At 41.5% G+C, this 14195-nt stretch overlaps 1 protein-coding gene across 1 annotated transcript in view; it reads left to right on the forward strand.

The window, feature by feature from the left end:
• The window catches only part of birc6 (baculoviral IAP repeat containing 6), a 92267-nt gene that overhangs the window by 56529 nt on the left and 21543 nt on the right, over positions 1-14195 (forward strand). Inside the window, 2 exon segments of the mRNA XM_034122347.1 lie at positions 12753-12975; positions 13805-13950. Coding sequence (XP_033978238.1) covers positions 12753-12975; positions 13805-13950 — 369 coding nt within the window.

A 14195-nucleotide genomic window follows, 5' to 3' on the forward strand; every position in this document is an offset into this window, starting at 1 on the left:
AGTATAGGCTTTTTAGGTGGTGTAAGATCAGACCTTGTTATAATCTCTACACCTCTAAAGCAGCACACAGAGCTGGTAACATTCTGGAACAGAGTTTATACAGATACTCTGTTACCACTGAAAACAACAAAACATGAAAATGAACAGTGGGCCTTACCACTGCCGTAGGTGGGGGGGATCAAACCCTTGTTTTCTTAGTTGTATTTAATCAACTGCAACCTCAAAATACCCAGAGAAATAAATCCCCTCCAAACGGAGCCTCATTTCTTTACTACCCCCAACTCTTTATTTTCCTCTTACTCGAACCCACTAGCACGCAGGCTTTCATTTTCAAGCTGCTTTATCCCCCCCCGCCCCACAGCTCCTCAGCCCCAACAGCATAGGGCGCTGCTGCACATTAATCATTGGTGTCTTGGCAAAGCCTTTTGGGATGCATTACAGTTTCTCACCGTCTCCTGGCACTCCATCATATGAACTAAGCCATTAGTGAGAGGTAATACCTTTACATTTCAGCACAATACTAATGTATCTCAATTGAAGAATTAATTCCTTGCACATTGTGGTTGACACTAATTGTCTTCCAGATCTGATATGCGATGTTTATATGTCTGTGCTGTATTCAGACTAAACATCTCTACTGTTCTAAACCTTGATTTTCCTTTGTGCTCATCCAAGACAAATAAGAATGTAAAGTTATCTAAGCTGCAGCAGACGACACCGGTTAGGTAGTGTCTATTCTGGTCCATCATTCATGTTAAGTGGGCGTCCGCATGATGTTGGAGGGTAATCTGAACATGACTGGGCTGTTGGAGGGTGTTTGGTAATGATTCTTCACTCCATATACCGTAGAGACCATGTGGAACAGAAGGCAATTGACACAGGCGAGTGTGTTTGTGTTTACAGAGCTTCCCCACCATTGAATACGTGTGTGAACGGTGGTGTTTATTAGCACAGGCTTCACATTGTTTGGTACGTTTTTATTTTTTATATTTTATATTTTCTCAGCAAATAGTGGTTTTGACCAGGCCACCACTAGTGATCATTTTAATTACAGAAGCCATGGGGCTTCTTCTCCCTAGCTAATGTTCTCTAGCATGCTGGATGGATTGAAGAAGTGTCCCACTCTGTTGTACTTTTCACTTGCTTTTCCATTTGGGTTTTTAGTCAAGATTAGTCTTTAACATGTATAGCTCATGCTAGCAGGACAATACCCTTTTCTATACTGTCAGTTGTGATGTAGCATGCATCAGCAAGCAGAGGGAGATTACATTTTATGAGAGTATGAACATGCAACCATAAAGATGCCCTTCAATTCCCAATTGGGTTCTTATGTCTTCCTATCCCAGTCACATGAAAGCAATAATCTTTCTCCTGCATACGTCATTAAATAACTCCTGTGATGATCCTCAGACTCTGTCACACACACTCCTTTGGGCTTTCTCACAGAAATGGATGGAGGCTATCCTTTTTTTATATGTTCAGATTTTATTTTTCAGATGTCCCCTATTGCATGTTACCTCTAGACTTCATTCAAATGTGTATACACAGGAAAAAGATTGCTGACACAAACCTGAAATCAACATGAACAAATATATGAGAATTCAATTCAATTCAAAACCTTTATTTATCCAGGTGAAATGCCATTGAGATCATTCCAACCCCCTCCCAAACACCAACTTCAAATTGTGGAAATAGATGCAGAAAAAGCAAGAAGATAGACCCAGTTTACATGTATATAGGCTACATGGTTTATTGACACGTTTATCGTTTTCTCACATTTCTTGATAATGAAACATTTTTTTAATAAAAAGATATCTCCCTTTTGGGGTAACATCTCTACAAATTCCTCATCTGCACGATGTAAACCTTTTTGCACATATTTCTTCCTGAATAAAAATGTGTTTACATTTACGGTTGTTTCTGGTTGGTTGAGGGCATTTTAGAAATGGCAGATATTTTTGGAGATGAAAGTACAGCAGAACTAAGAGCCACATTTCTGGGTAAACTCTGGGGAAGCTACAGTATATGTGGCCCTGAAGGCTGATGCGATATGGTGGCAAATAGTGTCTCCATAGAAGCTTCAAAAGTTCTACTTGTAATCAGGTTGTTAAAAGCCCAAGAGCAATGAGCAAAAGAGCAATGATGTCTTATCAACATCAAATTAAAATGAAAGTCCATAAGACTTTCAAAGAGTCCAGAAGTCCAGGAAAATGAGTTGAAGTAGAGGTTTGTATATCATATCAGGCCACTGGGTGGCTTAGTCATGTCCACCTGGCTCTGCCCACACTGGGACCCACACAGCCCGCTTTCTGCCATGTCTCCCAGCCCTCTGTTATCTCCCCGGCTCATGGCTATGGCTTGGCATCATGGCTTCGCCATCTTCAACCTCTTCCAGTGTGTCCAGTTTCCTCCACCTCTTTCTGGGAAAGATGTTCATGTCAGTTTTCTTTTCCCAACTCTTTCTAATCCTCCTTCCTGCCTGCTCACTTCCTCCTTTATCGTAGAAGTGTTTTCTGACGGAAGGTTTAAAGAATCCTTTATGTTTTGATTTCACAGTGTGGTGTAAATATAAACAAAGACGACTACAAAAAGGTTAAGGAATGTGCAAATTATGCCCAAAAATGCCAAGATAGACTCCTCCTGCTCCTCCTTGACCTCTAGTGCCTTGAAGTCCTCGAGGGTGATGGCTGTGGTGCCCATGATCCTGATGCTCAGCTAACCAGGCAGGGGAACACTTATCTGGAATAAAAGGAAATCATGGAGAGCATGTCAGAAGGTTCACACGCGCATAAAAAGCAACAAAAATATCTTGTCTGAATGACCAAGCGATTAAAGGCTAAACATGGCTTCATTTGTGTTCGTCCTCTTACTAATCTACGGTAACAAACAGTCCCACACTGATCTGGGTTTTGCAGCCCCGCCAACGTTATCCTCCCACCAGAAAGAAAGAAATCATTAATGGAACATAACAATGGCCAGTCAGGGCGGAGGGGAGATTAGAGTGTAAACAGCGGTGTTTACGAGCTGCCACAGCTTGGAGCAGAGCGCCTTCACAGCAGCGTGTCCGTCAGCGCCAATCAGCCTCTGCCGTGGATCATCTGCAATCAAACTGTTCAACTGACATCACTAAAGCACAATGGTGTTACTTCATTTAAAAAATAAGCATGATTTAATGCTTTCATTAAGAGCCCCCTCACGCCCGCCCAACTCTTTTCTCTTGCCGTTAATGATTAACCACTCCCCACCCCCAGGTCCTTGTTAGTAGTTATTTTAAGCATAGTTCCCACCTTCCCTATGAAGGACTATGGAGATGGTGTGAACACAAACATTAACAGGAGCATTCTTGGCTTTGGTTTATATGTGAATGGAACTACAATCATCCTCATCCCCTTCAACCCTTGCAGTATATATGTCACCTTATTCACTGAAATGCCTGATATTACAAAATACGAAATTACACACAAATAAAAATGATGGTATAAAGAATAAGTGGCTTACCCTAAGGCGTCTAAAGTGTATGACAACAACATCCGGCATGCTTTTTGGATCCTCACTGGTAATCCATGGCTTCAAAGACATTCTAGATGTGGAGGATGGGGGGAGAGAAGAGATGTGTAGCTTCAGACAGTGACAGACGGAGCGATAGAAGGTAGTAGTGGCACGATGCCTTCGCTGTGCTCACAGGCTTTCCAGTAAAAAAGCCTGATGTGTCACTTCTCCACTCACCCAGTCTGTAGCGCCACCTGTCAGGTTAAAAACCCTCCACCCCCCAACTTCCCTTTTGATTACGTTTCCCCCTCCCAATCGCAACCGTCTCTTATCAGCAGGTTTTCATTGCTGCTAAAGCGCTAGTAGCTTCTTCTGAGGGAGATACCCTCTCCCCATTTACCCCCTCCTGCCTCCCCACTGTTCCTCCCATCTTTTCTGTCTGCTGTCTCTTGAGTTCCCTTTCACTGCTTTGCCTAAACACAACTCATCCACCTCCCTGCCCGGCTTATCAGTAAATCCAACACCTCCTTTTTCAGTTCTATCCCTTCTGATGGCTTACTACTCTTCAGTGGAACAGTACAATTTCAAAAAAGCCTCTTGCCTGTCACTGTAGCCCCCATGCCAGTCATTACAAAACTGTCTTTAGGATCAGTTGATGGGGACACCCATCCTCCGTTGAGCCAAGTAGGAATGGTTTACGTCCCGGAATTAGTGGAGTCTGGCAGATGATATTCCAAAAGTGGAAAAGCTGTAAAATCCCATGGAGCAGACGTCTGAAGAGAGGCGATAGCAGCCGGAGCGCCAGACTGTTGTTATGGCAATATGGATCTGCATCTGCTGCCAGTGACAGCAGTGTTACGGCAGGTCTCCAACACCAGCTATTCCGTGGGAGGAATGTGCATTGCATAACCAAGCAGAACGATGTCAAGAGAGGGAGGATTCTGATGGCGGTGGCAATGAAGGAGAAGGAGCATGAGAATGAAAGGGAGGGAGGGAGGGGGAAGTGCCATTGCTCGCACTTGCTGTTGTCTCCTCCCCTCCCACTGAAGTGGGGGCTGGTTGAGCTCACACCCATACAGCTACCACCTAGACGGCACACAATAACAAAAAGAGAAAGGAGGTGAATCCAGCCGGCGCTGCCACGCTCCGCTCTGAGTTTAGCCCATCCTCAGCTGCTGGTACTCAGACAGACCTGTGGAGAGAGGAGTGGAAGAGGAGGAGGCAACAAAAGGAGGCAACAAAAGGAGGCTGGGAAATAAAGGATGGTTGGGTGGAAAACAAAGAGGGCAGTGCAAAGATGTAGGGGTCTTTTGGCGCATTTCCACTGCAGGGCCTCGCACGGCTTAGTACGGTATAGTTAGGCCTTGGTAGGCCAGGCTCACTTTATGCTGCGTTTCCATTACAGTTTAGTAGCTGGGGCAGTAACTATAGTAACGCAGTGTAGGCGGAGCCGTGACGTCATCTTCAATGCGAACCACAGAAAACCAACACAGCCGTTAGCTGTTAGCACTCAGAGCTAACAGCTCTTCATATCTGTTCAGAAACTAGACAAAAGTTAAACAAGTACACACCACAGACTGTCTGTGTCATGGCCAAAGAACCTGGATTTTGGAGGGCCAGAAAAACTGTGAAACAGTGCCCGTTAGCCGGTGTAGGTCATGGATGTATAATAAGAACTGGATACAGCGTGGGAGGCGGGGCCTCGTTCATTCCTATGAGAGTTGCTCATTGGCGCATGAAGACAAAATGGCCCAACTTTTGAGAGAGCGAAACGTCACGAAAGTATTCATATAATCCGTTCTTATTGTGCATCCATGGGTAAAGGTAAAACTCATGTAGGACTGAACACGTCACATGAACGTTGACAGGAAGTTGTTGTTGCTATCTGATATCTTCTACATATAAAGACGGAGAAAGTAAAGAATAAAGTTTATGTTTAAATGTTAGCACCCCCCGAAGAGGCACAAGCTCTTACGTTGAGTCTGGAGCTTCAATCAATTCTAAATCATCAGTAAAGTCTACGACCATATTTCGGAGGGATATGCTACATATTAACTTTCTATTTTATGCATTTCAGTTCTTCATTAACATTCCTTAATTAACACTTCACTTTCCTGACACAGTTCCACTAACATACATTCACTGTCGATTGTTATTTTTTAATATTCTTTGCGGAATTTGGCCGTGTAAAATGTCCTCTTGGTTTGCCGTACAGCCAATGCGTTACGTCATTGGTAAGCGTAACGGACCCCAGGCTGATCTGGTAGGCCGTGCACATATGGTACCTACACCGGAACTACCCCTAGTGGAAACGCAACAAAAAACGGGCCGGGTTTGGCACGGCACGCTTAAACCGTGCTACGCGCTGCAGTGGAAATGCGCCATTTGTGTGGTTAGATATTTATCTCTGAAAGAGGATTCTGGAAGTCTGTGCTAATACCCTCTGCTTGTTGATCTGTACATGTATTCACCTGTGATGAGTTCCAGCTCCATGCTGAATTGTTTAAGTACTTAGGTCAGTGCAGTTGGACAGCAGTTCTTAATGCATGTCAACAGGCTTCTGATCCAGTTGGCTCATTTGTCTTAGCATTATGACTCACTCTCCCTCCTCCTCTCTCCCTCCCTGTTTTATTTCTCTTCAGGTGGGCTTTAATATGCTCCTTCAGCCAAAGAACGTGATCATTCCTTGTATGTACAAGATAACATGGCAATGCCATTTTCCTCAAAGATGCCAACAACAAAGGAAACACTGCATTTGTATTAAAAATAAATGTTCTGTCTGTCGATTGTATATGAATACATACAGGAGTAGATCAATCAGCTTGTTCATATATTGTTAGCAACATGGATAGCGCTAGCTGCATTGCTAATGTCGAAAGCAAGAAACAAAAATAAGAATCCCAACAAACTAGAAACCCCCACCTCATTGCTACTATATAGGCACCAGGAGGTAGTGGTAAGGATTGATATAACATCACTTTATTCATTCTGGAAGGAAATTAGGCTTCTTGATAGAAACCAGAATATTCCTCAAAATGTACAGTGAAAGCAAGTTTTGTTTATAACTGATTTACCTGAGTAGAAAAAAACAAAAGACTTAAATAATTGACATGTTTCTTGAATAGATATATTTTTACACATTGAGGAAAATGTCCGAAATATGCCACAGTACCATTTAATATAATATATAATGGCAGAACAACCAACCTTTACTACGCTCTTTTGTCTCAGTGGGCAAATAGTTTTATTTGTATTTGTTTTTTGTATTGTCCGTTTTTGAGAACCAGACTGCACAATATGGTTACCAACAGCCCTAATCCATCAAGCCCCAGAGTAAATAGTGTGTATTTGAATGCTTCATTGAACTGTGACTGCTGTCAGTGCAGTAATCCCCTTTGTTTTTGCAATAGTATCTTATGTCAGCCCTGGTGTATCTTGCATTTCAATGAGTTTGGCACATGACCGCTACAAGGCTGCTTTAAATCTCAGAAATGTGTAAACTTGAGCTTTTTAGGACAGTGCTTTTTGATAACAGTTCTGCCTGAATACAGTAGATTAAAGGTAGTAACCACCATGGATTAATAGGAAATGTATTGAATAACTATTACTTTGGAGTAGTAATCATTTTTAATTTAATATTGTTTTTTGAATGCAACCATTAACTGCCATAAATGGTCAAGTGCTGCAACAAACGCATCGTGATAACCTTAAGTGTGACAAGGAAGCCAGTTTCTATATCGAATTACAGACCAAAGTAGATTTGTTCAATGAAATGTTGCTGCAACACAGCTAAAAACATGGAGAAAGAAATGAAACTAAGATCATGTTTCTCATTCAATTGTCAGTGCAACTTATCAAAGAGACCACCTTACTGCACGATGCCAAAACATTGGTTTGCTGTCAATTAAGTAGCATTTCCCTCAGTTAAATGCAAATCCATTTTTATCTTTTATATAATGTCAATTTCTAGATTTTCTTTTTGATATTCTTACACTCACTGTTAAAATAAACCTACCATTAAAATGACAGACTGTTCATTTCTTTGTAAGTGGGCAAACTTACAAAATCAGCAAGGGATCAAATAATGATATATATATATATATATATACACATACATATACATATACATAGACTGTATGTATATTGCACATAAGTAATATTGTACATCAGAGGTGTTAAAAATAAATAAATGAAAGTCTTAAAATGCAGTAAAAGCTCTGCTCCTTCTGTCCTTTTGAAATGGCACAGAGCTCCAGGCCACCTTTTCTCTGGCGGTTCCACATAGTTAAGCTTTGGTGCACATTATCCACGGTGTGTACTGAGGCACACTGTTGGCGGAGACATGTCACAGTCCTACTGTTTGGGCTCCGTCTCTCTGTTCTGTTGCCCTTGAGGGGCAGGCAGACCTGACACTGTCGAGCCAAGAGCTTGAGTCAGACTGCTGGCCACCCACTCAGTGTGAGCGCATGCTTAACGCCTCCCTCCCTTTGGGAAGCCATCGTACACCCATCCTGCAGCAGCTACCAGCCCCCCACCGCTCTGCTGCTCACCCAGGAGACCCAGTGTTAACCTGCTAAATGGTTTTCTATCACTGTTTTGATCAGAATCACAATTATTTTATTAGTCCTGCAGCGGGGACGTTTACAACGTTACAGCAAAAGTGACATGGCAGATAAAAGGCGAGCAATAATTGAGTAGCTAGCATGTTAAAAATAGAGAAAAAGCACACATTGGAAATCAAAATAATAATCAATAATTACTCATCCATGGTTAAATGGGTAGCAGCTTGTAGCTAAATGTACATTTGAGATGGGTTTGAGATACCTAAAGAATTATGTTTTTCACATGAAAATGATTACAATAGTGCACAGTACAATTGCCAAAAACAGTGCATATACTGTATTGCACATTACAGGTTTAGAGCCCAATATTTCAACTGTCTGTATTGTGTGTATGTTATTGACCATTACCCTGTAAACAAATAATTATGTTGAGCATGTGGCTTTTATGAAGATCAATGACTGTCATAAGCTTTTGTCTCAGTGGGTTGCCATGGAAGCAGTAGGTTGGATATATTACTACCAACACATTAACATGCCTCTACAGTTACGTTACGATAATACTTAATTGTGAAGTCTGACATTTTTCTTGCATCACAGCAGCTCCATTTGCATGATCAAAAAAGACACATATTTAAGGAATCAGACATTTACCATAACATTACAATCACTCCAGACAATATGTTCAAGACCCTCCAATGTACATTTGATCTGGGATTTAACTCTGTATTTTATTTGAGTATTGACTGGTGCACAAAGGAGTGCTTGAGTTGTCTCAACAAAAGCACTATTGTTAATTTAATAATGAATATATATGTGGATGGTGGGCAATTTTATTTTGAGAAGAAGAAAAACAAGCTGACAAACCCACAGCCCTGACACATCCTTATAAACATATAATGCCTATTACACATCTAGCAGACACAGAGCAACATTAGAATTGATTTGGTTTCATGTTTATGGCCAGCTACTATTGACTTTGTTAGCAATTGCGTTGCCTCTAAAATTCTCTTTGCCTTCTGTCTGACCACAAAGCAATGACATAATGCAGTGTATTAGGAAAAGTTGACATACTTAAAGAACACTTTTTTTATCAGTCTCATGCACATTTGCAGCACCAGCCAAGAAGGGCAATTATCCAGTATGCTCATTCTAGAGAAGCACATCTCTGCATCTCAGCTAGCTTCATTAAAAATGGACCATGGTCCCAAGAGGTAAATTATGAGCTGCTCTCAAATGATAAGTGGTGTTCCACATGGTGGATCCAAAAGCTGAGGTATTTTACAAATGGTATCCAGGGAATCACATCGCCTGGATGGGCTTTTGGAATGTTTTTGGTAGCAGCCATGTACAAATACATGTACAATGCATATACTGTACAATGCAGTGATTGTCTCTCAAATATGGGAATGGATACTTATTTTTCCTCACCCTGCTGTGGCACTATCTGCAGTAATTAACATCACAGAGGTGTCCATTTCTAAACAAGTTCATTTTTTTTCACCCCCAGTAAAATACCAACCATCAATCTGTCAGCTATAATTAAAGGAATCTTTGCATCTTCACTGGGGACTGCGGGCAGAAAAGGCACTAGACTGGAGTTGTCAGTGGGCAACAGGGTTTGGGTGTTAATTAGAATATCTGTGTTTGGCATTTGATGCCAGGGATTTTTCGGTGGTTGATTATCAGTTCCATTTCCAGGGTTTTGAACGACCATGTATAGAAATCAATGATTGTGTGTATTTCTGGAGGATTCATAACCTGATTTTCAAATACAACTTCCTGAAACCATCAAGCCATTGATTTGACACGAGGTGGGGCTACAGGGAGGGATTAAAGTCCAACAGTAGAGCTTTTATTACAAGAAGCCCTTTCATATGCCATGCTAACTCATGGCAGGCACTCCTATTCAGGTCTACTGGCCTCCATTAACTTTTACTCAGCCTGAACATCCAACATGGCTCCTGGCAGCACCCATCTCTGTACGGCCCCCAGAAGGCCCTAAATCACAGAGAGAAGGCCCAGATGAAGGCTGGCTGTTGGAAGTACTGCGATGACTGCAGGTCGGCACCACCAAGACGCTCATAGCTGTGATGGATGTCCCGCCTCCTTGGGTTTCCACTTTTCATGTGTCTCAGAGGAGAACAGCCTCTTTACTCTTTGCTCTGAATCACTGTTCAGGCTCCAAATTGGTGTTTCTTTGATTTCATGGAAATATGACTATATTTACAGAGGCAGGAAATGAGAAGCCAGTGCATATGACTTTTTTTTGTAGTGTTGTACCAGGCGGTTGTTGGAAAAAGATAGTAAACCATTACCAATCATTTGTATCATAAGGTTAATAACAACAATTCATGGCGGTTTGTTGGTATAGTTTTGTGATATCTTTTAGAAACTATATATGTGTATCCCCTTGGAAGCCTTGCAAATAGTTCATTGTTTTATCATTTGTAAATAAGATGAAGAGACTTTGATAAATGTTTATATTCGGGGGTAAAGTACTATCATTTACATCTAAATGATGGATTAGACTCCAGGGACCATGAACAGTTGAATGACCAATGTAACCATTGCTAAAACACACTGCATGCATGGCTAAAGAACAAAACATGAGCCAAATATATACAAATATCTTTGTCCTTTCTTTTTATTATTTTCTCTTTCATTAGTGACATTTATTCCCCAAAGTGTAGAACAAAACTGTGACATTGAAACAGAGCGGGAGGAGGAATTCTGATGAGTTGCACACAAACAGAGTAATTACATAGAGGTAACTAAAAGGGACTAGGATTCCATGCTAGGTGTCATCCAAAGACACCGGTGTAAGGATCTGAGATCAGGTTGAAGCTCTGGGAGGTCAGTGTTGTGCAGATGCTGAGTGACGACAGTGGATAGCGGGGAATTTCAATATAAATGTAAAACAGTCTGCAAGCGCCGAACAAGAGCTGTTTATTTAGAGGCTGACACTTCAAGGCAAGCACATGGACACACAAGTACCTCCACACACACCAGATAGCCCCTCAGAAGATGATCCGGCTAACATGGTCACTCTGTAGATGCCTACTTCACACTGCCTCAACAGATGTGACTGGCCTTTGGTCAAGTGCTGCTGGATGCCAAACGAAAACAAAGGCTCAAATGACCCAAGCACAGAGGCTGAGATTAGTCTGAGTGTGCTGTGACAGATCGTCAGGTGTGCTGAGGGTAATTGTCCATTTGCACTTAATCGGTTAAAAATAAAATAATTTGCTATTAAATATTCTTCCATGCCAGTGGGAGGCAGTAGGTAGCGCATTAAGGGCCTTGTTCATTTAAGCCTGTAGAGTGAAGTGATGCGTGGGAGAGGTTGCTGTGACAACATGAACAGCGATGGATAAATATTTTAAACATGCAGAATCTGAACTGGGTCCTTGACAAAATTCTAACCCAGATGAAGAGCCTAATATGAGTGTTGACCAAAATAAAGAAAATCAGGGGGCTTGAGGCAATACAGCGAAAGATGTCATCGTTTTGATTGACTTTCCTCAGGGATCAGACTGCACAGACTCAGTTATGCTTGGTGTGTGGAGAAAAGCTATCCAACAATGCCATGGTCCAAAGCAAGCTTAAACGTCATCTCAAAACAAAACACCCTTCAGAAACAGATCACTTTAATGAGAAAAAACACAAAGGTGTCAGAGAGCTTAAATTGTCGCCAAATTGAAAGACTTGTCATTCAATTGTCATTATACACGCTGTATTGGAATACAATGTGCCGTTTTGTAGCTTTTTTGGTCGTTGATGTGCCGCAGGTTGTTTTTCGCAGCTCAAAAAAGAATGAAAAACACTGTCTTAGTATGCCCAACAGTTTTTCCCTGTTTTGGTTGAGAATTGATACAAGCCAACCTCTTATCTAACACTTTTAATTCCTTGCTTCTTCACATAGTATATTCAAACTTTAAAAGGATAACTCAAGGGATGCCCATTTATTACATAATGACAGATTGTTATCTACAATAGTGGCAAGGTTCTAGGAATGCCATTATTGATGGCCCTGGAATCTTTGACAAATGTCATCGTTATCAGGAAATGATCGTATAGGGCGTAGACACGGAGCCGTTTGCCCCCCCCAGAGTGTTTCGTCCGCAGATCTACCCACCTTGGGACCCGTTATCGTTTTCTGCGTTTCCATGTCGGCCTCGTGTGGCCGAACCGTCTATATGATAGAGAACTGTAGAGGATTCGACCGTTGAACAGGTGTACCTAATAAAGTGACCAGTGAGTTTGTGTATATATAAATATATTTATTTATTTATAGCTCTCTCTGTTTCTGTCTCTAGCTATTCAATATTTGTTTAGACATGTTATTGTAGTATGAGAGCTGGCCACCGGTGGCAGCACTGATCTTTATTGCTATAGATGAGTCAGTCTTTTTTGTTGCTTTGAATTCACCAAAAGTAATCTTTCCCCCCCTCTGTATATTTTGGGGTCACAAAGGATATTACCTGCCCTCCGGCACGTTTTCATTTTTATTATTGTTTTTGAGCTACTGTGACTAAGATGTTTGATTATGAAGGTCCTGGATCATGACAATGTTTGCTTACCAATACTATCACTGTTGCAATAGAGATCTGTTTATTGGGAAATATAGAAAGTCAGTTCATTTGTTGCCCTATTCTTGGAGCATCTAACACTCACACACTGTATCCTGTGGTCTCGCTGCAGTCCTGGATATGGCTCGTCATGTGCCTCTCTATCGGGCGCTGCTGGAGCTGCTGAGGGCCACCTCCACCTGCACCACCCTGGTCCCTCTGCTGCTGCCTCTCTCAGGAGACCCCGGGCAGGACGAGGAGGACGAGGATGAAGAGCACTCAGAGGGACAGACCTCTGTAGGGATGCTGCTGGCCAAGATGAAGACATGCGTGGACACATACACCAATCGTCTCAGGTGAGATGGTCACACAGCACACAGGTCTATACCTACACATAAATATATATATAAACCAAGCTCATGTAAGCTTGGTTTATACGTATTGAACCAGGTTTACATGCATATACTCTGCATAAATACATACCAATAGTACCTGAGTATGAATGGCTCCATTCCTCATAAGTCAGAGAGACAGCAGAGAATGATGAAGCTGTCCTAGGGTCCATTTTACATCTCTGTATACAACTTGTACATGATTAGCTGTTTTTAGCTTCAAGTCATACATTATCTTAGTTGTGTCAAAATAATTCAATCTGCCTCATTCAAAAGACTAGTTCTATAAACAGGCTAAAGAATGGCTAGTAAATGATGTATAGACAGGCCTTTATCTTTTCAAAGATAAGGATACAAGTAACAGGAATAAGAACACTTCCCTAATATTTGGGATAATGTAGTATATTTTCTGGTAAATCAACACAATGACGTTTTTTTCCATTGAGTTAATTAAATACCTGACAAATAATCACCATTCTGGTTTTCCCTGCATATATATCAGTGACCGATTTTATTATGTAAAATTGTATTTCCAGATACAGTCTGTGATGTTTACCCACAGTAGCAACTGTACATATAACGAGTCAAAGAGGAGAAACATTTTTCATATCAGTGAACCTAAAAACTCTCAGCAGCATTATACCAAGAAATGTGTATCAAATCTATGTCTTTTGAAATCTAAAGGAAAAACTACCAACCTTTTTATTAATGCATACAAAATGACATGCAAGTTATCAAACAGCAGCCAATATTACATTATGACTGAATGTACATATGTGTGTGTGTGTTTCAGGTCAAAGAAAGATAAGGGTAAAGGTGTGGTGAAGACGGACACCTCAGACCCAGAGCCCGAGGGTCTCACTCTGCTGGTGCCTGACATCCAGAGGACTGCTGAGATTGTGTACACTGCCACCACCAGCCTGCGGCAGGCCAACCAAGGTACCCAGAAAACACACTCATGGGGATTTATTGCAAAGTTAGATTTAAATCACAGTCTGCAAACACTTCAGTAACATATTTACAACCATACATTTAACCTGAGGCCAAAACAAACCCAGATGTGCTTTATGTTTGGGACTTTAAATCATTTCCCAGATCTCTCCTATCTCCATATTTCTATTTGTGTCTCTCTTACTCGTCTGTAGTCTGTGTCCTGTCCTCTGGTGCAAGGACACCAACATCAT

Source organism: Trematomus bernacchii, unplaced genomic scaffold, assembly GCF_902827165.1.
Source record: "Trematomus bernacchii unplaced genomic scaffold, fTreBer1.1, whole genome shotgun sequence".
Lineage (NCBI taxonomy): Eukaryota > Metazoa > Chordata > Actinopteri > Perciformes > Nototheniidae > Trematomus > Trematomus bernacchii.